The sequence below is a fragment of the Agelaius tricolor genome, unplaced genomic scaffold (genome assembly GCF_023055355.1).
Source record: "Agelaius tricolor isolate 1412-34295 unplaced genomic scaffold, bAgeTri1.0.p SCAF_31, whole genome shotgun sequence".
Lineage (NCBI taxonomy): Eukaryota > Metazoa > Chordata > Aves > Passeriformes > Icteridae > Agelaius > Agelaius tricolor.
In genome coordinates this window covers 4,311,281-4,332,580 of record NW_027269291.1, presented here as the reverse complement: position 1 = coordinate 4,332,580, position 21,300 = coordinate 4,311,281, and the positions used below count along the sequence as shown (strand labels likewise).

At 50.2% G+C, this 21,300-nt stretch overlaps 1 protein-coding gene across 4 annotated transcripts in view; it reads left to right on the top strand.

Moving 5' to 3' along the window:
- The window catches only part of GJC1 (gap junction protein gamma 1), a 29,156-nt gene extending 12,387 nt beyond the window's left edge, over window positions 1-16,769 (top strand). For 2 of the 4 annotated variants that reach the window (XM_071450694.1, XM_071450696.1), the window contains exons 2-4: window positions 12,874-12,987; window positions 14,942-15,011; window positions 15,124-16,769. In XM_071450694.1, the coding sequence (XP_071306795.1) occupies window positions 15,143-16,324 (1,182 nt within the window). In that variant the 5' untranslated portion in view covers window positions 12,874-12,987; window positions 14,942-15,011; window positions 15,124-15,142 and the 3' untranslated portion in view covers window positions 16,325-16,769. Of the gene's footprint in view, window positions 1-12,873; window positions 12,988-14,938; window positions 15,012-15,123 lie in introns of all 4 variants that reach the window. The other 2 variants (XM_071450695.1, XM_071450697.1) reach the window with 1 other exon arrangement.
- Window positions 16,770-21,300: the final 4,531 nt, after the last annotated feature.

The following is a 21,300-nucleotide window of genomic DNA, read 5'->3' as shown; positions in this document are numbered from 1 at the left end:
GACAGGGCTTGGAGCCCCCTGGGACAGTGGGAGGTGTCCCTGCCATGGCAGGAGGAGGAGCAAGAGCTCTCAAGGCCCTTCCCAACCCAGTCTGTGCTTGTGTTTGGCAGAGTGGGTGCCATGGCCTTAATGAGACAATCCACCAAACAGGCAGCGGCTCCTTATCAGGAACGATCTTATCTGCAGCTGATTCCCCTTTGTGAGGGTGAACGAGCTGTGACACGGCAGATGCTCCATTACCCTTTGTTTTTCGGGTGTTTTTGCGAGCAGACCTGCTGGGCTGTGTGTTAGGAAGTCACCCGATAGAGGTGATCTGCTGGCTCCTGGTTGGAGCATGAAGTTCACTCCGTGATTAACAAGATGTCACCAGCCTCCTAAACTCTTGGAAATGAGCAGCCGGGGGAAGCTTGGCACTGCTGCCCTGACCGTAGCTGTGGCTGCAGTGTCTCGGTGGCTTTTTCCTCCTCCAGCAGCCCCACAGCTCAGTGCACAGCATCCCCTGGTCCCTCGGTGCTCCCCTGTCGAGTCTCACGGCTGACTCAAGCACAGGGAGGCTGATCTGCTGCTGATTGTCCCAAGCTGTGTCGATAATAAGTCAGATAAAATCCTTGGCCAAGGGAGAGCAGTCGGGTGGAAAAACTGACCCGTCTGCCACTGTGTGCTTGGTGCAGAGTGCCTGTCACTGGGAAAAGGGCTTCTGGCCTCCTCTGATAAAAGAGGAGTTATTTCCAGCTGTTCTCAGGGGGAAAAGCCCCAGTTGGTGTGTGTGTTTCCCAGCTGGAGTGATGGAGCACAGGGAGTTCATCAGTGCTTCAGGTCTCTTCCCAAGGGAGTCTCAAACTATTCAAGTCTTTCAGAAATGGACAGTTTTATGTTTCTTATTTCATTACAGGGATATTTTTTTTTTTCAACAAATAAGTCACTTAGTGAATCTATGCATATTTATATTCTAAATTTTATCTTTGGCAAAATAAAGCTGTTAAGACTCCTGTTGAACTCAAGCTGGAGTAACATTTTAATGCCAATATGGCAATCTGCTGCCTTACTCTGCTCCTTGTCTCAGAATAAACTGTGTGTAAAACCAACTTTATCGAAACAAAACTCTTCAGCTGTTTCTGTGCTTTAGCAGCAACTTGGGAGAAGTTGAAGCAGCTGTAAAATGAGTGAGGTGCTGGCTTGTTTTGGTTCTCTGGTAAGGTGCTGTCCTTGGCTGTCTGTCCCAAGACCATTGTTAGGGAAATTAATCCACAAACAGCAGAGGTTTCTGTCCAAAAAGGAGACAGAGGAGTCCTTTGACTTTATTGGAATAAATAAAGGGAGAGGCCATGGGGCATTCCCCTGGCATCTCTCAAATTTTTGGAGGGTGCAGCCTCCTTTTTATCCCAATTTCCCACATTTCCCTCTCTCTTTCCCCATTTCTGAGGTACTTGAGAGGTTCAGACTTCCCAGAGCACCTGATACCAAAGATTTCCCTCTAATGTACAACCCTCCTGTTAGGAAAATTAATCCACAAACACCAGAGGTTTCTGTCCAAAAAGGAGACAGAGGAGTCCTTTCTGGCTTTATTGGAATAAAGGGAGAGATCCCAGTGGAATGTGCCATGGCCTCTCCCTTTATTCCAATAAAGCCAGAAAGGACTCCTCTGTCTCCTTTTTGGACAGAAACCTCTGGTGTTTGTGGATTAATTTTCCTAACACTCCCTTTCAATTTTTAATTCTTATTGAATTTAGGGGTTTTTCTTCCCCATTGTTTCTTTCATATTTCAATGTCTAATTTCTTTTATCGGCAAACCTAAAGTTTATTTGTAAAAGCAAATCTCTTTTTCCATTCATCAATCAGTGGAATCCTTCCATTGTTTCTTTTGTCTCTCAGTGCTAGTTTTATCTACCAGCAGCCCCACAGCTTGTTTGTAAGGACAAATCCACCATTCCTCTCACCATCCTCATGGATTGTTGTTCTGGCTGCTGCTCTGCTCAGTTTAGTGCTCTCCACCTGGGGACATGCACAGTTTGGTGAAGTCCCAAGGGGCTGCAGGGCTCTCTGCTCCTCCCTGTCACAGAATGGGAGCAATCCAGGCCCAGTTTAGCAGAGCCTGGGTGCCCTGACAGGCCCAGCAGGGCAGGGAGGGTTTGCAGTGGTGATGTTTGGTTTGCAGTGTCCTCCTCTGCCTCTGAACATCCTTCCCTCTCTGCAGAGCTGCTCCTGTAGAAAATGTGATGTGGATTAGGTGGAGTTGCAGGCTGAGGCGGTGGCTCCCACTAGACCAGACAGAGCTGGGGAATAAAACTCTTTTTTTTTTGAATGTGGGTCACAGAGCAGCAGCTGCCATGGTGCAGGATGGGTGACTGGGGAGGTTGTGGAGGACTGTGTCGGGCTCTGTGGTATCTGTTTCATTTGCAAGCTGTTCATGGGAGGTTTTGAGGCTTATCTATGAAGCAAACACTGTCATGGTTTCTCTTGACTGCCATAAGATGGTGGTGGGAGCATTAGGTGTTCATCCCCATCCCGCTCAGCCAAGTGAGAGCCTTGGATTTTGATGTACAGGAGCCGACAGAATTGCTCTCTTTTGGCTTCTCTCTCCTTCCCTGAAATGGCCATGAGAGTGATATTTGGGTCAGCTGCCTCCAGTGTGTCATTTTCTTTTGACACTCATCCCTGTGAGCACAGAGGAGGAGCCCTGGGGAAACGCTGTGGAGCTGTTGGCTGCACTGGAATCGGGTGTAGTTACAGGGGTGTTGTGGTTATTGAGTCTCTGATCACATCCAGGGAGGGAGGTGTCCAGGATGCCTGACTGCAAGGGTCTGGCAGTGAGGATGGCCAGAGAGCTGCAGGGATCCAGGTAAGCACATGGATGTGCAGCCTGTCCAAAGGCTCCTGTCCCTCAGTGCTCCCCAGGGATGCAGCCCCCAGAGTTCTGTGTTCTGTGCCTCCTTCCCTTTGCCCCTTTGTGGGTCCTCCTGGGGAAGCAGATTGTTCCTCCTTGCCTCACTGCAGCCTCAGGGTTGTGCTGTGAGGCCTGGGGTGGGCCCAGGGGCTGCCATTCCCTGGGTGTCACAGGTGGGTGTGCATTGTCCAGGCTCTGCTCACCCCTGTGTGTCCCCAAGTGCAGCCCTGAGTGACAGAGCTGGTGCTGGGCCTGCCTACACAGGCAGAGTTTGCAGCAGGACCTTCCTTCCTTCCTTCCTTCCTTCCTTCCTTCCTTCCTTCCTTCCTTCCTTCCTTCCTTCCTTCCTTCCTTCCTTCCTTCCTTCCTTCCTTCCTTCCTTCCTTCCTTCCTTCCTTCCTTCCTTCCTTCCTTCCTTCCTTCCTTCCTTCCTTCCTTCCTTCCTTCCTTCCTTCCTTCTCCCCTCTCTGTTATGTTCATTCTTACAGGAAATTTTGCTAAATTGCTTTGTTGCTGTTCCCAGACTGTTCTCCATGGTGCCCAGGGAACTGATACACAGAAAATTCCACTTAAACATAAGAAAACCTTTTTTTTCCTGTGAGCATGGTCAGATGTAGGATCAAACTGCCCAATCTGACTTTTCAATTCTTCTGTCTTTGGAGGAGTTTAATAGGATCAGGCTGCCCAGAGAGCTTGTGTGGAGTTATTTAAACCCTGGCTGGACCTGAGCCTTCCAACCTGCTCTGGGATGTAAAATATGTTACCAGTTATCAGAACATTGCACATTTCTGAAAGGGAAGCATTTGGCACAAGGGAACTTTGGGGTTAAGCACCTTCAGAAGTGACTGAAATAAAGCTCTGTCACTGCAAGGGGCTGTCAGAGCCTCAGAGCAGTCAGTGTTGTGGTGTTTGGTCTCATGTTTTGTAGAGGTAGCACAATGTGTGTCTGAGCCAGGGTTTAGTGGCCCTGACTGAGGGGCACGTGGTGCCTCAGCAGATGTTTGCCTGGTCCAGGAGCTGCTCCTGGGAAGGAGAACTCTGGTGTTTGGGAGATGGTGCTGACTGGGTGTGATCATGGAAAAGCCTGCAGGATGCCTGTGCTGTGGGAGAATGGGAATTGCCAGCTCACACTCTGGAGTTCTGTGCACCTGAGGCCACTCTCACCCAGTCTGATGGTCACTTCAGCTGGTGGGAGCAGTGTTTCTCAAGGATGCCCTCTGGATCTTTGGATTGTAAGGGTATCAGTCCCCAGCCCTGTTGTTTGCTGCCATTTGGTTAAACACTGATTTCAGAACAGCAGTGTTGGGTGTTTTCCCTAGTGTGGCTTGAACTTCAGATTCAAATTCTTTAAAAAAAAATTAAAATTGTCTTTTACCTACCCTGTCATTCCTTGTTTTCAACATCCAGCTGAATTACATGGGAAAAGCTTCCCTGTGCTTTACTGAATTCCCAGAATTCACAGAATCACTGGGTTGGAAGAGACCTTCAAGATCATCGAGTCCAACCCAGCCCCAACACCTCAACCAAACCCTGGCACCCAGTGCCACATCCAGGCTTTGTTAAACACCCCCAGGGATGGGGACTCCACCACTTCCATTCCAGAACTTTCTCACCCTTTCTGTAAAAAACTTTTCCCTGCTATCCAATCTGTATTTTCCTTGGCACAGCTCCAGGCTGTGTGCTCTGGTTGTGTCAGTGCTGCTGGGGAAAGAGCCCAGCCCCAGCTGAGCACAGGCACCTTTCAGGAGCTGTGGGAGTGATGGGGGCAGCCCTGAGTCTCCTTTTCTCCAGGCTGCACCTGGCAGTTCCAGCCTGACCCAGGGCTGCAGGAGCCCAGTTCCTCCAGGAGCTGCTCAAACCCCCTGAGCTCAGTGGGGTCAAACTGTGGTGGGGAAGAGCTGTGAGATGTGTGAGGCTGGAGCAGCGCTGGGAAACACTGGGTTGGTTCTGAGCTCTTCCTTGGATTATTCCTCATTGCCAGCAGGTTGTGGAGGAGAGGGCTGGTTCCTGCTGCAGGCTGCAGTGGCAGCACTGTGCTGATGCCCAGGTTTGCTGTTGGAGTAGCCCAGGCTGCCTGTGGAGCCAGGTTTCAGTGCAGGCTGAAGCAGCACGCAGGTCTCTGATCACTTTGTTTCCTCCTCCATCACATTTCACATCACCACAGTGCTGCCATCACCTGGGGCTCCTTCTGCCTCCTGACCCCTGGCATCTGCAGGATGGGGTGAGGAGCAGCCTCAGGCTGGTGTTAGGCTCCAAGATGTGCCAAAACTGGGAGCTCATTCTCTCAGCCTCTGAGCTGGAACACCTCATTCCCATCCTTTGGAGGGATGCTGATTGCTGAGCCTGTGTGGAGGGATTCAGGCTGACACAGACCCCACCATGGGCCTCCAGAAATCTCATGAGGTGACAGAGACTGTGGAGCCCAGTGTCCATTTCCTGTGGTGTTGGGAAGGATGAAAGTTTGACAAGAAAGTCTCACAGATATGGATGCTTAGCAGAAAGATTTTGAATGTAGAATATGAAGAAGGAATAGAGATGGAGGCAAGTTTTGCTAGAGAAGAAAAGAATTGCTGAGCCAGTCTCACTGGATAACCAAGGAGGCAAAGGATCTGTAAGTTAGAAGGGGTTTTTATGGCATAGAGTAAAGGATAAACCCACCCCAAACAAGAAGATGTTTTTATCAGCACAAAGGCAAACAAGCAAGTAGAAAAAAGGTCTCAGAATTTTCCACTGCAAGAAAACTGAAAAACAACTTCTGGCTTAAACTGTGATGTACTGACTTTGAGTGATTGGAGAACAGTAACATGAATATGGGAATTACAGTAGTTATGATAGGCTATAGATAATAGTTAAGGTATAGATTGGTTCTACTGTATGAAGATGCTCAGCAAAGAAAAGTATAGAGTGCATTGTGACCAAAAGAAAAGTATAGAATGCATTGTAACCAAAAGAAAAGTATAGAATGCATTGTAACCAAAGCCAAAGGGTCTCCAGGCCTGCCTGCAGCTGGAGCTGACAGCTGTGGGCACAGCTCTGTCACCCACGACCCTGCACTGCTGTAACCTCTTGGATGGAATAAACTGCATTTTGTATACAATAAACTGCATTTTGAAGAGCCACCTGGAGTCCTGCATCCCTCATTCAGGCTCTTACACCCTGGGGCCTGTTGGCACTGCAGGCTCCTGCTCTCAGATGAACTCGAGTCAGGCTCAGCTCGTCCTGTCCTGGTGCTGCTGGGGTGGTCCTGCTGTCCCTGCCAGTCTCAGGGGTTTCTGTGGTCAGGATGACCCCAAAAGGTGTTGAAAAGTCTCTTTTCCCAGCCTGGCAGCTGCAGGAGGAGTCAGGATTCTTCTGTTCTCATTCTCAAAGTTGTTTATTATTTCTTATCTAGAACATTCTTCCTCTGACCTGCTGAGGTCTGTCTGGCAGGTTGGGTTGAGGCACATTGGTGTTGTCTTTTATACTAAAAACTACATGTACTTGATTTACAATAATTTCCCAATGCCTATCACCAATTTCACCTAGAACAGAAACACACTAGACAGTGAGTTTCTGCTCTAAACCAATCCCAAAGTGCCACCATCACCCAGAAGATGGAGGCCAAGAAGAAGAAGAAGAAGGAAGAAGGACAAGCATGCCCAAATCCCTCCATTTTGGCTTCTAAACCCCCATCCTAAAAACTCAAAATCCTACTTTTCTATCTTGGAACAAACTATCATTCTACTTAAACTTTTTAAATGGCTTGTGCATCTTCATACAAGGTTGGTAATTGTTTTTTCCAAGGGCACAGGTGTCTTTGACTCTGAGCCCCCTGTCAGGGTGTCGAGCCCTGCAGGGCAGCCAGAGGAATGTCCTGGGCTCTGAGATTTCCTGGGTTCTGCCCTGCCCTGCACACGCTGCCTCCTGCAGCAGCACTCTTCTTGCTGGAGGTGCACTAAGAGCTGGTTTGGGCCAGCACAAAACACGTCGTGATTTCATCTGAATTCTGTCACTGCGGGGGAGTGTTGCTAAAATTGTCACTTGGCTTCCCATGTTAGCAGTACCTAGAGGGCACGCCGGGGCGGCCGGAGCTTCGTGTCTTAGCTGCAAATTCCAGTTTATCTGCGAGCTGCATGCTGCACTGGGTATATGTTGATTTTCAAAGAGATACGTACTTGACATCTTTATTTTTTTGACAGCGCAAGAATCTTATTTATATCCCTACCTCTTCCCCATATTTTGCTGTTCTATTTATATCCCACATAGGAGCTGTGGTCTCATCATTCAGCGTGGGGTTTGTAGACTCGGGGGATTGGTCTGGGAATCAGCAGAGCCTTGTTAGCATGCCTGGGATTGGGAGGCACCATTCAGAAATGGTTTCCAAATTGACATTGACATTGTGGCTTTTTCCAAACCGTTCTCTGCTGTTGCCACGTGAGCCCTGCCAGATGACAGAGGATTTATTTGAAAGAGCACTGTGTGCTCTCCAAAAAGTCCCAGCCTTTTCCTTCCCAAGTATTTTTAAGATTAAAACTAAAATTCAGTGCACTCTTCTTATTCCTTTTCATCTTTACTGCTGAAAATAGGAGTAAAATTGGTGGTGATTGAACCATTTCCTTCACAGAGGATAGAAGGGTGGTGGCTGTGAGTTCTGTTATCCCAGGGATGTCCCCACATCCTTGCTCTTGTGTCACTCAGGACAATGGACACTGGAATTGCTGCTCAGGGAATGCAGGTGGCACCAGCACAGCACTCACCAGGATTCAGGATGTGTTGGCACCATTCCAGTGCCAGGTCTGGCCATGGCTCTCTGCTTCCTTGTAAAGTCTTACTCGTTTTGCAAGTTAAAAAAAAAAAAAAAGGAACCCCTCTGCTTCCTCAAAAGTACTTGTAAATCATGTAATTTCTTACTTTTCAATGTAAATGAGATCTGAATGAATAATGCTAATTATTCATTCATCCTAATTCAAATACTATTTTAATTAGCCTGTAGGCCCAATTTCACTTTCATGCAGCATGAAACCTCTTTTGATTAACAACAGAATTGCCATGCATTTCTTCTTATTTTCCCTGCTCAGCACATGTCTTTTTAAACTGCTTAAAAACAAAACAAAACAAAACAAATAAATCATTAATAAATTAATCAAATTTCATTAGCATGACCTGGGAAGACATAATTTAGGGAGGAAAAAAGTCTTCTGTAGATACATTCATTCTCCTTAACAACTGCCTGGAGGCTATGAAGCCTTCAGAGAAGCCTTGTCTGAGGAGCTGCTGGTGAAATATGAAAATTTAGGGACCCTCCACCACTGCCTGCCATCAAAGGGCAGGGACACCTTCCTCCAGTTTGTACTGGGCTGGCACCAAGGGGCTCCAGTTTGTACTGGGCTGGGGCTAAGGGGCTCCAGTTTGTACTGGGCTGGAGTCAAGGGGCTCCAGTTTGTACTGGGCTGGAGTCAAGGGGCTCCAGTTTGTGCTGGGCTGGAGTCAGGGAGCCCCAGTTTGTGCTGGGCTGGGGCTAAGGGGCTCCAGTTTGTGCTGGGCTGGGGCTAAGGGGCTCCAGTTTGTACTGGGCTGGGGCTAAGGGGCTCCAGTTTGTACTGGGCTGGAGTCAAGGGGCTCCAGTTTGTGCTGGGCTGGGGCTAAGGGGCTCCAGTTTGTGCTGGGCTGGAGTCAAGGGGCTCCAGTTTGTACTGGGCTGGGGCTAAGGGGCTCCAGTTTGTGCTGGGCTGGGGCTAAGGGGCTCCAGTTTGTACTGGGCTGGGACCAAGGGGCTCCAGTTTGTACTGGGCTGGAGTAAAGGGGCTCCAGTTTGTACTGGGCTGGAGTAAAGGGGCTCCAGTTTGCACTGGTCTGGGACCAAGGGGCTCCAGTTTGTGCTGGGCTGGGGCTAAGGGGCTCCAGTTTGTACTGGGCTGGGACCAAGGGGCTCCAGTTTGTACTGGGCTGGGGCTAAGGGGCTCCAGTTTGTACTGGGCTGGGACCAAGGGGCTCCAGTTTGTACTGGGCTGGAGTCAAGGGGCTCCAGTTTGTGCTGGGCTGGGGCTAAGGGGCTCCAGTTTGTGCTGGGCTGGGACCAAGGGGCTCCAGTTTGTGCTGGGCTGGAGTCAAGGGGCTCCAGTTTGTACTGGGCTGGAGTAAAGGGGCTCCAGTTTGCACTGGTCTGGGACCAAGGGGCTCCAGTTTGTGCTGGGCTGGGACCATGGGGCTCCAGTTTGTACTGGGCTGGGACCAAGGGGTTCCAGTTTGTACTGGGCTGGAGTCAGGGAGCCCCAGTTTGTGCTGGGCTGGGACCAAGGGGTTCCAGTTTGTGCTGGGCTGGGCCCAGTCTGTGCCAAGACAAGGTCAGATGGTTCTGAAGGTGTTGAGGCTGCCTTGGCACCCACCTGGTGCTGGCTGTCCTGCCCTCCAGGTGCCCTCCATCTCAGGGGAATGGGGGCACTGCTGGAGCAGCTTTAGTTTCCTCCTGCCCCACTGCTGTCCCTGCCACACCTGAGCTGTCCCATCCAAGGGCTGGATTTGGAGCATTTTACAATAACTGCTGCTCCACACTGCAGTTCTTCCCACCATGAGTGGCAGGAGGTCATCTCTGTTTGAGAAGAAAGCTGAAAGGAGGTGAAAATTTGAATGTTAAAATGTTTAAATTCATAGCCAGCCCCCCATGGGCTGGGTAGAGGAGGGGGCACACCTGAGGGGCCATTCCCTGGCTGTGTTAACTGCAGAAATTCTTCACCTGAAGCTGATTTCTTTTTTCCCATGTACCTGCTCCAAATTTTTCTTCATTCTCTCTGGATGTCAATGCCTGCAAAGCTTTAATTCAGGAGCCAGCCCACTGTCAGAGATAAGCCTCCTGATATTTCATCATGGATCTGCCTGCTCCAAGGACCCTCCTCAGCTGGAAGTGCTGAAATGAACCTATGACAAATACAAGAAATGAAAGTCTCTCTCAAATGCACTTTCTGGCATGACTTAAATTAGCTGAAATTGCTGACATTCTGCCTTTCTCAGATGCGTGTCAGTGTCCATAGACTTTCCTTTCAAACATTGGAAAATTATTGAGTTAAATGTTGCCAGAAACAGCAGCTGCAGGAGCGTGGGTGTACATTGGGTGAAGGTGACTGTGATGTGTCTGGGTGCTGCAGCACACAGGGGAGGAGAGGCACAATGTGCCCCTCAAACCTTGGCTGATCCCAAGGACAGGAGGATCAGAGGAGAGGCACAAGGTGCCCCTCTAACCTTGGCTGATCCCAGGACAGGAGGATCAGACAGGCACAATGTGCCCCTCTAACCTTGGCTGATCAGGACAGGAGGATCAGACAGGCACAATGTGCCCCTCTAACCTTGGCTGATCAGGACAGGAGGATCTGACAGGCACAATGTGCCCCTCTAACCTTGGCTGATCCCAAGGACAGGAGGATCAGACAGGCACAATGTGCCCCTCTAACCTTGGCTGATCCAAGGACAGGAGGATCAGACAGAGGAGAGGGACAGTGTGCCCCTCTAACCTTGGCTGATCCAAGGACAGGAGGATCAGACAGAGGAGAGGGACAGTGTGCCCCTCTAACCTTGGCTGATCCAAGGACAGGAGGATCTGACAGGCACAATGTGCCCCTCTAACCTTGGCTGATCCCAAGGACAGGAGGATCTGACAGGCACAATGTGCCCCTCTAACCTTGGCTGATCCAAGGACAGGAGGATCTGACAGGCACAGTGTGCCCCTCTAACCTTGGCTGATCAGGACAGGAGGATCAGAGGAGAGGCACAGTGTGCCCCTCTAACCTTGGCTGATCCAAGGACTGGAGGATCAGAGGAGAGGCATAATGTGCCCCTCTAACCTTGGCTGATCCATGGACAGGAGGATCAGACAGGCACAATGTGCCCCTCTAACCTTGGCTGATCCATGGACAGGAGGATCTGACAGGCACAATGTGCCCCTCTAACCTTGGCTGATCCATGGACAGGAGGATCAGACAGGCACAGTGTGCCCCTCTAACCTTGGCTGATCAGGACAGGAGGATCAGACAGGCACAATGTGCCCCTCTAACCTTGGCTGATCCCACAGGACAGGAGGATCAGAGGAGAGGCACAATGTGCCCCTCTAACCTTGGCTGATCCCACAGGACAGGAGGATCAGAGGAGAGGCACAGTGTGCCCCTCTAACCTTGGCTGATCCAAGGACAGGAGGATCAGACAGGCACAGTGTGCCCCTCTAACCTTGGCTGATCCCACAGGACAGGAGGATCTGACAGGCACAATGTGCCCCTCTAACCTTGTCTGATCAGGACAGGAGGATCTGACAGGCACAGTGTGCCCCTCTAACCTTGGCTGATCCAAGGACAGGAGGATCAGACAGAGGAGAGGCACAATGTGCCCCTCTAACCTTGTCTGATCAGGACAGGAGGATCTGACAGGCACAGTGTGCCCCTCAAACCTTGGCTGATCCAAGGACAGGAGGATCTGACAGGCACAGTGTGCCCCTCTAACCTTGGCTGATCCCACAGGACAGGAGGATCAGACAGAGGAGAGGCACAGTGTGCCCCTCTAACCTTGGCTGATCCCACAGGACGGAAGGACACCACCGGAATTCCACTTGGAAGTTCTTGGGTTTGTACTGCATTGAATTTGGATGGGCTGAGCCTTTCCAAGACTTAATGACTGTCATTTTGCTTGAACCAAAACATTTCCTTAAAGACCAGGAAGTTCTTTGCCTGCTCATGGGTCCTCCTGTGTTTGTCCCAGCAGCTCTGCTCAGGATTAGGACTAAATGGACACAGTGACACTTTCTTGGCAAAGACAATCAGCTCTTGGGCAGCCTCAGAGCTCCACTGCCAGGACCCACTAATTGGCAGCTGCTGGTTGTTAAGACACGTTGGGTAAATCCTCCTGCATCCCAGAGCTGTGGCAGCCCCAGCATATGTCTGCACATAGATCTGGCACCCTGTGCATTGATACAACTGCTGGAATTCAGGTTGGGAATCACAGGAATGATTCCTGTGGTGTTTTTGGTACCTGTCTGCAGGTAGAAAATGCACTGTGAAAAGCTGGCACGTACCTTGAAGAAATTTCTTAGATGGGAGGCAGCAGCTTGTCTAAAAGTAAAGATTCTCTTACTGAAATCTGCACTCATTTCAAACTTCCCTGTCCTTAACTCCTGAGGAATGTGACAATATATGAAAATTTAAAGGCTGGTTCCTGCTGTTACTCCAAATTTACATTGGCAACAGTGTTTAATTAATTTCAAATTTATTTAGTAGTTTACTTTCAGTGAAAAGTGTGGCCCTGACATTTTCAGAGAATAAGAATTAACCTCTAAAACTCCTTTGGGTTTTGTGTCTTTTTTGGTTGATGAATCAAGAGGTGCCAGTGCCTGTCCAGTCAGTGCCCAGGGTGATGAGATAGGGTGGGAGAGGGGTTTTGGGGTTCCTCCCCTCTGTTAACCTCCTGTTCCAGATGTGGGGTTCACCTGCCTTTGCTGGCCATTGCCCTTCTCAGACACGTGCAGGACCCCAATACTTACGTGCCCCTCATCTGGACCCCAAATCCGAGTGGGAAATGCTGACTGTGGGGTGTCTGAAGCACTGTCTCATCCCACTAACACAGAGCTCAGGTGCTCTTGGGTGCCTTTCTGAAATGGGGGTGCCAAGCCCTGGCTGCAGGAAGGGGCTGCAATGGGACTGGAACCTGGGGTCCCTTTGCCTGTTAAAAATGTGTAATTTCAGCCGGTGCTCTATGGAATGGTGGCAGCAGGGAGAGCTTGGATGGAAGCCTTGGGAGGATTGCATGCAGCTCTAATAGCTGTTATCTATGGAACACATCTGATTCTTCATGTCCTTCTTCAGGGCTGAGTGCAGGTGGCCTGAACACCTGAGGGAGGGCTGGGGATTTTTGTCCTAATTGGTAATTTTAATGACACATCATCATCCTGACTCGTTGCTGTTGGGATTCGCTTTCATCTTCCTCCTATGCTTCCCAACTAAACAAATTGATCTTTGTAAATCACTCACTTTTAGGCATCTTCCCTGTCCCTCAGCTGGTTTTGAGCCTCCTGTCCCCACTCTCTGATGCTGGAGCAAGTGCTGAAGGATGCAGCCGCAGGCGCCCGGGGCTGTCTCGCTAACAAGGAGGTAAGATCACCCCCCTGGCTGCTGATTGCAGGTGACACAGCCAGGGTCCATCCATCCCCTGCCCTCTATCAACAGCCCTCCCTGAGACCCTGATCCTTCAGGGGCCTCATTCCCTTCCCTGTTCACAGAACACCCACAGCAGCCTCTCCCCCTGTTACAAAACCCTGCTCTGCTGGTCCTGGGCTGCCCCGAGTGTGCTTCAGGCAGTGGGGCTGTTCCAGCCTCCCCAGAAATCTGTGTTTTCCTGTACTGGTAACTCTCATCTCCAGTTCTTAGCCTGCACACTCGTGTCCCATGAGCCCATTTCCCAGCTGAGCTTGGGAAGATCAGCCTGGCTGCCAGGGATTTTCAGAACTGCTGTAATTATGGAACTGATCTTGGACCTAATATGGGAATCATTTGTCAAGACTTGTGTTACTTCTGATCACTTAATATGGCCTTTTTTAATACTCTCCCGTGCTATTTTTTTTCTCCCACTGTCATGAAGTGATAAATCAAATGTCCTGCACAACCCATCCACACCATATCCCTGCTCTTGGCTTTTCAGTGGAACACTGAATTCCACCAGAGGGAGATCACATTGATATCCTTTACTTCTGCATTGCTTGCATCTCCTCACATTTCATTATTTTGCCTATAAACAACTCTGTAATTACATGGAAGAAGTTGAATAGTTCCAAGAATTAGTTTTCCTCCAGTCTCCTGGAAGTTCTTCAGGTTAAGAATTAGAATTCTTAATTTTTATTCTAAGAATAAGAATTTCTTCAGGTTAAGATCAGAGTGCTAGAGATTTGTCCAGTTCTGGGTTCAAGATCTGTCACCAAATGTTTTTCTGATGTAATAATTTCTTGTAATAATCTTTATGTCAAACTGATACTTGACATCATCCAAAGTCTGAAAGATGCCTCATTCCCTGTTGCTCTAACAGTGTCCAACAGTGTTTTATCAGTTTCACTCCTTGGAGCTCCAGGAGGGCCTATAGTGTTCCTGGGGTTGCCAGACTGGAGTTTCCAAGGATGGGATTTTACTGTTAGGATTGCAGATTTATCCTGGAGTCCTGGAATGATTGGGGTTGGAAGGGACCTTGCAGCCCATCCAGTGCCACCCCCTGCCATGGCAGGGACGCTTTCCACTGCCCCAGCTTGCTCCAAGCTCGCTCCAACCTTGAACACTTGAACACTTCCAGGGATCCAGGGGCAGCCACAGCTTCTCTGGGCAACCTGGGCTCTGCAGGCATTGGAATTTGGCAGGGCTGCCCCTGGCAGGCTGTGCCAGCCCCGCTCGGGAGCGTGGCCAGGCCCGGCAGTTCCGGCGCTCGCTCAGCTCCTGCCAGCGCCCTCCCTTCTCCCCTCGCCCCCCACCACTCACTGCTCTTCTAAAAGTTTTGACAGGTAACTCTTTCTAACCAGATTTTCACTACAAAGTCCACACTGAAACCTTTTCTGACCCTGGGAGGAAGGTGTTGAGCCTCCCAGAGGGGCTGGACCCAAATCCATCCACAGGATGGTTTGAGCATAGTGAGGAGCTCCTTGGCCCAGCCCTGTCCTTAGGCTGGCCCTGCAGGGTGGTGACACTGCTCAGGCCACCAGGTTGTCCTGCCTTTGCATCACAGGTGGGCTGAGCCATCCCTTCCTGAATTAGGACAGCTGGTACTGCCCTTGGACACTGCAGTGTGTCCCATGGGTTGTGGCTGAGACCGTGATCACCAGCCCAGGCTTTAACAAATTAATATAAATGCTCTTGTCAGTGGTGGAATGTAGCCAACAGTACCCAAAAATCTCATGGCCACTTGTCTTCCCATCCATTGTGCTTTGGAGTCTTCAGCTTCCACTTAAAATGTTTTTATCAACCTGTGACATACAGAGCAGCTTTGTCTCTCTCTTGGGCTGGGGAGTAGCTTTGGGAGCACTTTTTAGATGAAATGATACTGAACTGCTACTTTTTCTTCCAGCAGATTCCTCAAAAGCCTGCGGAGGAGACGTAGGATCTTCAAGCAAATTCTGGCAGCTGGATCCCGATAGCAGGTGGTGGTCACAAACGTGGAGGGGTGTTGGTGTAAAAGTCAAGTTGAGTTTGAACCATTGAGGCTTGAGCTGATAAACTCATAAATATGTGGGGGTTTTGTTTGTTTTTTAGATAAACTCATTTGACCACCATGAGTTGGAGTTTCCTGACCCGCCTGTTAGAGGAGATCCAGAACCACTCAACCTTTGTTGGCAAAATCTGGCTGACAGTGTTGATTGTGTTTCGGATCGTCCTGATTGCCGTGGGAGGAGAATCCATTTATTACGACGAACAGAGCAAGTTTGTGTGCAACACGGAGCAGCCCGGCTGCGAGAACGTCTGCTACGACTCCTTCGCGCCGCTCTCGCACGTCAGGTTCTGGGTGTTCCAGATCATCCTCGTGGCCACTCCCTCGGTGCTCTACTTAGGCTATGCCATCCATAAAATCGCCAGGATGGTGGAGCACAGCGAGGCCAGCAGGAGAGCCAGGAGGAGGAGCTTGCCCATCCGCTGGAAGCAGCACCGGGGCTTGGAGGAAGCCGAGGGTGACCACGAGGAAGATCCCATGATGTACCCGGAGATCGAGGTGGAGAGCATCAGGGAGAGCAAAGAGAAGCAGAGCCCGGCCAAAGCCAAGCACGACGGCCGGCGGCAGATCCGGGAGGACGGGCTCATGAGGATTTACGTCCTGCAGCTCCTGGCCAGGGCCCTGTTTGAGGTTGGCTTCCTGGTGGGGCAGTATTTCCTCTACGGCTTCCAGGTGAGCCCCGTGTTCGTGTGCAGCAGGAAGCCCTGCCCGCACAACGTCGATTGTTTCATTTCCAGGCCGACGGAAAAAACCATTTTCCTGCTGATAATGTACGGGGTGAGCTGCATGTGCCTGCTCCTGAACGTCTGGGAGATGCTGCACTTGGGCTTTGGCACCATCCGGGACACCTTGAATGCCAAGAAGAAGGAGCTGGTTGACTCTGGGACCTTTAACTACCCCTTCACCTGGAACACGCCCTCGGCTCCCCCGGGCTACAACATCGCGCTGAAGCCGGAGCAGATGCAGTGCACGGAGCTGTCCAACGCCAAGATGGCCTACAGGCAGAACAAAGCCAACATAGCTCAGGAACAGCAGTATGGCAGCAACGAGGGGAACATTCCCAGCGACCTGGAGATCCTGCAGAGGGAAATCAAAGTGGCTCAGGACCGCCTGGACCTTGCCATCCAGGCTTACAACAACCAAAACAACCCCAGCAGTTCCAGAGGGAAGAAATCCAAAGCGGGCTCCAACAAAAGCAGTGCCAGTAGCAAGTCAGGAGATGGGAAGAACTCGGTCTGGATTTAAAGTTGACTCAGTTGATAGGCTGTGGTTTTTTTCCCCCTAGTTTATCATAACCAGCAGTCCCATGAATAATGGCTTCCATTAAGGGAATATTTGACTCTGCTGATTTTCAGGGATACCGTTGGCTCGTGATTCAGCCCCAGAAAGGGTTTATACACTGACTCTAGGACTTTAGAACTTTATTCTTTTGTCTTCCAAGTCAGGAGACAAATAGCTATATTTAATTCATTCTCATTGAACGGTTTATGCTGTATGTACAGTATTATAGTACATTTATTATGCACAATTTTTTTTGTATTTGTACACTGGATCTGATGTTACACTTTTTATATCAACAAGGACAAAGCAATGGATAGCCATTAGCATTTTGTTAATTTTATTATTGTTGTCTGCAGTTATGTCATTGTTCTTCCTTGTTTTCCAAGTAAAACTTTTTATAAAACTTTTCTATGCTGCGTTTCCAAAGTGCCTTGAACGTGCAGAACTGGAGTCTCTGGGCAGCTCATGGATGGGGAAAGATTTGGGAAAACTCTGTCAGTGGTGCTTCTTTACTAAATTCACGTGCTGCTTGCAACCTGGAAGTGTCATCCCAGAAGCTCCTGTGTCCTACAGGCTCTTTCCTTTATGGAAAATAACTTAGAGGAAAAATGTGTGTGTGTGTGTTTGTGTGTGTAGGGAGCAGGAGTGCCAGTTGTGGGGCAGAGAGGGCTCGGGGTTCCTCACACACCTTGTGCAGCAGGAGGGAGGAGACACTTCAAATTCCTACAAAACATCCAGGAAAAAACTGAATAGAAATGACTGGATTCAGTAACTCAGCGTGTTTCTGTGAGAGTGATGGGAAGAGAAATTTGTGAGGCCTCCTGTTGTGTAACACCCTGTGCCCAAGGGCAGGCTGTGGTACCTTCTGGGGAGGTTTCCTGTGCTTTCCAAACTAATGGGGTCAGATGGAGCCCTGGTAGCTCTGTCTGGCTGGAATCCCCTCCCTCTCCTGCAGCAGCACACACGAGCTGGCTGGGGACTCTCAGCCCTCTCAGAATATCAATGATTCTGCCTTATTCCAGACCCCTCTTCCTTCCCTTCTGTCCAAGTTTTGTTCAGACAGAGCAATATGTATAATTTAGCTTTCTGCTTGACAGACCAGTCCGAGCTGGCATTCTGTGGGTTTGGCATTAAACTTGAATTTACAATTAGCAGAAGGGGAGTGAGGGACTGATGCCTTTGGCTCTGTCTTTCTGGCAGGGAGCCGGCTCTTCTGGGAGAGACACTGATAAATGTCTCTGCTTTCTGCTGCTATTTATAAGGGATTCAGGACCTTGCTCTGCTCCCTTTCTTTTTTTCAGGTTTCCATGCATTTAAATATCTTTTGGGGGCCTGTTTCAAGCAGGATTGTTCTCTTTCAAGGCTACCTCTGTCCCTCATCAGATCTGGGTCAGGAGCAGAATTGATCCCAGAAGGATTGGGGTGGGAAGGGACCTTAAAGAGCATCTTATTCCACCCCCTGCCATGGGCAAGGACCCCTTCCATTATCCCAGGGTGCTCCAAGAAATGTCCAGCCTGGCTTTGGACACTCCAGGGATGCAGGAGCAGCCACAGCTGCTCTGGGCAGCCTGGGAGCAGTGAGGGATGAGGACACAGAAAAATCCCTGCCCTCTTCCTGTCCCTCAGAACATCCAGGGGCAGTCCCCACATTAAATTCATTCCAAGGGGACATCAGCATGTCCTTGCTGTTCCCCTCTGCCTGAACACCTCCTGTAAATGGGTGTTGTGCTGAGTTGTTTTGCTCTGTTTTCCCTCTGGGACACCAGGCAGGCCAGGCATGGATCCAGACTGTCCCTGAGCAACCCTGCTGTGCCCAGAGCCAGCACAGCCCCCGTGGGAGCCCCTCTGGAGCTGGGGGGACTCTGGGAAGGGAATTGCCCCCCTGGCCTTTGGCACTGCCCCCTGGCTGCTCCGGGGGTGGAGGAGTGCCAGGGTGGTGGCTCCAAGGAAGTGTGAGTGGCCCAGGACGTGTGTGGCAAATGGATGTGGGCAGGGGTGGCCCGCTGAGCTGTGTGGTCCAGGGCAGCTCAGCTGTTGTGTTTTGTGCTCCTCTGATTGAACTGGCCTGAAGAAAGTCACAGTGATGGGCAGGGGCTCTGCCAGGGTGAGCTGAGCGTGGCTGGGGAGCTGGGTGGAAACCAGGTCTGAAAATATGAGGGGGAGACTTGGAGCCTGGAGAGAAGCAGGGCTGGGGCCACAGGGCACTCATCACCCCCAGCATTCCAGTTCCTCTGTTCAGTGTCCTGAACTCTGTTCAGGGTCCCAAAAAGGTGACATTTAACCCCATGTGGTGCTTTGGGAGCAGCCTTTCCCCAGTGAGAGCAGGGAAATCTCACTGCTCTCTTCCCAGTCTATAGCAAATTCCTGTTAAGGACTGAAAGGAGGCTCCCACCTGTTGCTCCCTAGTTTTGTGATATTTTGTGTGAAGCTGCTGCCTCAGGGCAATCCTGTGGGCTTCTGCCCACCCAGCAAATCCCTGTTAATGAGCAGAGTGTCCACAATATTCCAATCCCAGTGCTGGATTCATTCTGAAAATCCCAAGTAATGGAGTTGTTTCTGTTGCTGCTTTTTATTTTCACTTTGATTGTGTACAAAGTGCACATTTGGGTTGGAGCTGAGCGTGTGTTGCTGGTTGTGGGGTCTGTCCCAGCTGTGTTCTGGCTGTGGCTGGTTTTGGAATATCAGACTTTGCTTTTCCTTTTGAAGAAACAATAATTTGCTTTAAAATGCTCTTAAAATGCTCTTGGCTTAATTTAGACCATTTTGAAATAAACATCCAGGAGAGACTTTGGGACAAAAAATGCTGGATGGAATTTGGATTTGTGGTGACATTTTCTGGGTTTGAAAAAAAAAATTGTATTAAATCCAGTGGATTACTCCAGTCTGAGTGAGATGACTTCTTTTTTCCAGCAATAGAATATGGGGGGAGGGAGAGGGGTATTTAACAATTTGTCTTAAAGTCACAATTTGGAATTTTTATAGATGTGATCTTGTTTAGCTCAGAACGAGATGAGAATGGGATGAGAACAACCACATTAGAAAAGGGAAAAACCCACCAAGCTGGGAAGCCAGACCTTGGAAAGGGTGGCAGAGAGGGAAATGTGCATTTCTGCATATGGATGAGAGGCGGGCCGGGCAGGATTTGCTGCCCCGGTTGTGGCTGTCACAGGGTGGCTCCGCTCGGTGTCCCCGCTGTCCCCTCGCTGCCAGCCTGACCCGGGCTGCGGAAGGAGGCACGGGGTGTTTGTCCTGCCTGCAGCTGGCAGGGAGCTGGGAGGGAGCTGGGCTTTATTCCGGAGGTTGGAACAAGGGCTGTTTGTCCGGAGGGAGGAAAGGGCAGCGGGGCTGTCCCTGCCCTGCTCCCGGCCTGCTGGGCAGGAGGGGTGGCGGCCACCCGGGCCAGCTCCAGCAATGACAAATTCCCTTTTCTCCACTGCTGGGGCAGCCCACAGAGTGCACAGCCTGGGAGAGGGGCTACTGGGGCTCTACCCACATTTTCAGCTGTGGTTAAAATCATTTCAGAGCTTCTTACTGTGAGTTTGCTGTTCAACAGAGGCTTCTGACCCTAAAACCAAGAGGCTTCTGACCTTAAAACCAAGAGGTTTCTGACCCTAAAACAAGAGGCTTCTGTACCTAAAACCAAGAGGATTCTGTACCTAAAACCAAGAGGATTCTGTACCTAAAACAAAAAGGCTTCTGACCCTAAAACCAAGAGGATTCTGTACCTAAAACCAAGAGGATTCTGTACCTAAAACGAAAAGGCTTCTGACCCTGAAACCAAGAGGTTTCTGTACCTGAAACCAAGAGGTTTCTGTACCTGAAACCAAGAGGCTTCTGTACCTGAAACCAAGAGGATTCTGACCCTAAAACCAAGAGGGTCAGGGAATGCCTTTGCCAGCTCCATGCCTGGGAAGGGCAGCACCAACCTGAGCCATGGTTCCAGTGCAGGGATAACTGGGGCCAGGGCTGCTGCTGGAACAGTGCAGGGACCACCAGGATTTGGGCTCCTGACTCCCCTTTACACTCATGGTTATCCCTGGGTGAGTCCCTGCAGGCAGCCACAGCCCCCAGCTCAGCCTTGCCCTGGTGAGATTTACGTACAGAAGCCTCTTGGTTTTAGGGTCAGAAGCCTCTTGGTTTTAGGTACAGAAACCTCTTAGTTTTAGGTACAGAAGCCTCTTGGTTTTAGGGTCAGAAGCCTCTTGGTTTCAGGGTCAGAAGCCTCTTGGTTTTAGGTACAGAAGCCTCTTGGTTTTAGGGTCTCTTGGTTTTAGGTACAGAATCCTCTTGGTTTTAGGGTCAGAAGCCTCTGTGGAACAGCAAATTCACAGTGAGCAGGACTGAAATGATTTTAACCACAGCTGAAATGTGGGTACAGCCCCAGCCCCCTGCCCTGGTGAGACATTTGGGGGACAATGGTTGGGTAGGAGCCCATCCTGTGGTGGTTGTGTTTGATCCTGTGTCAGGAGGAGAAGCAGAGGTCAAAGCTGGGATCACACCCAGCACTGCAGATGTGGGCAGATGTGCAGAGCTGCTGGAGGTGCCCCTGGGTGTTTGTGTGGCCTCCAGCTGCAGCTCCAGGAGGGAGCAAAGCAGCTCCCAGGGGTCCCTGTCACATCTGCCAGCCCTGGGAGGATGCCTGGGGTGCCTGAGGAGCTCTCCCAGCACCACACGTCTAGACGTGGTCCCAGAGGAGCCTTTGTGGTGCCTGCTGACAGCTCCACGTGCTTTTCCTCTGCTGGGAAGTGAGGATGAGGGTATTGCCAGTACAAGATTCTCTCTGCAGAGTGATTTTCCCTTTGGAGGCATAGGTTGGGTGATAAATATTGCTAACATTAAATGTTCCTGCCTGTAGTTCAGCTACGCTTGTGTGGAAGTGTGTTACATTCTTGTAGCTTGATTTGTTAATAATTCAGGAATTCCTGCTCCCAGGAACACAA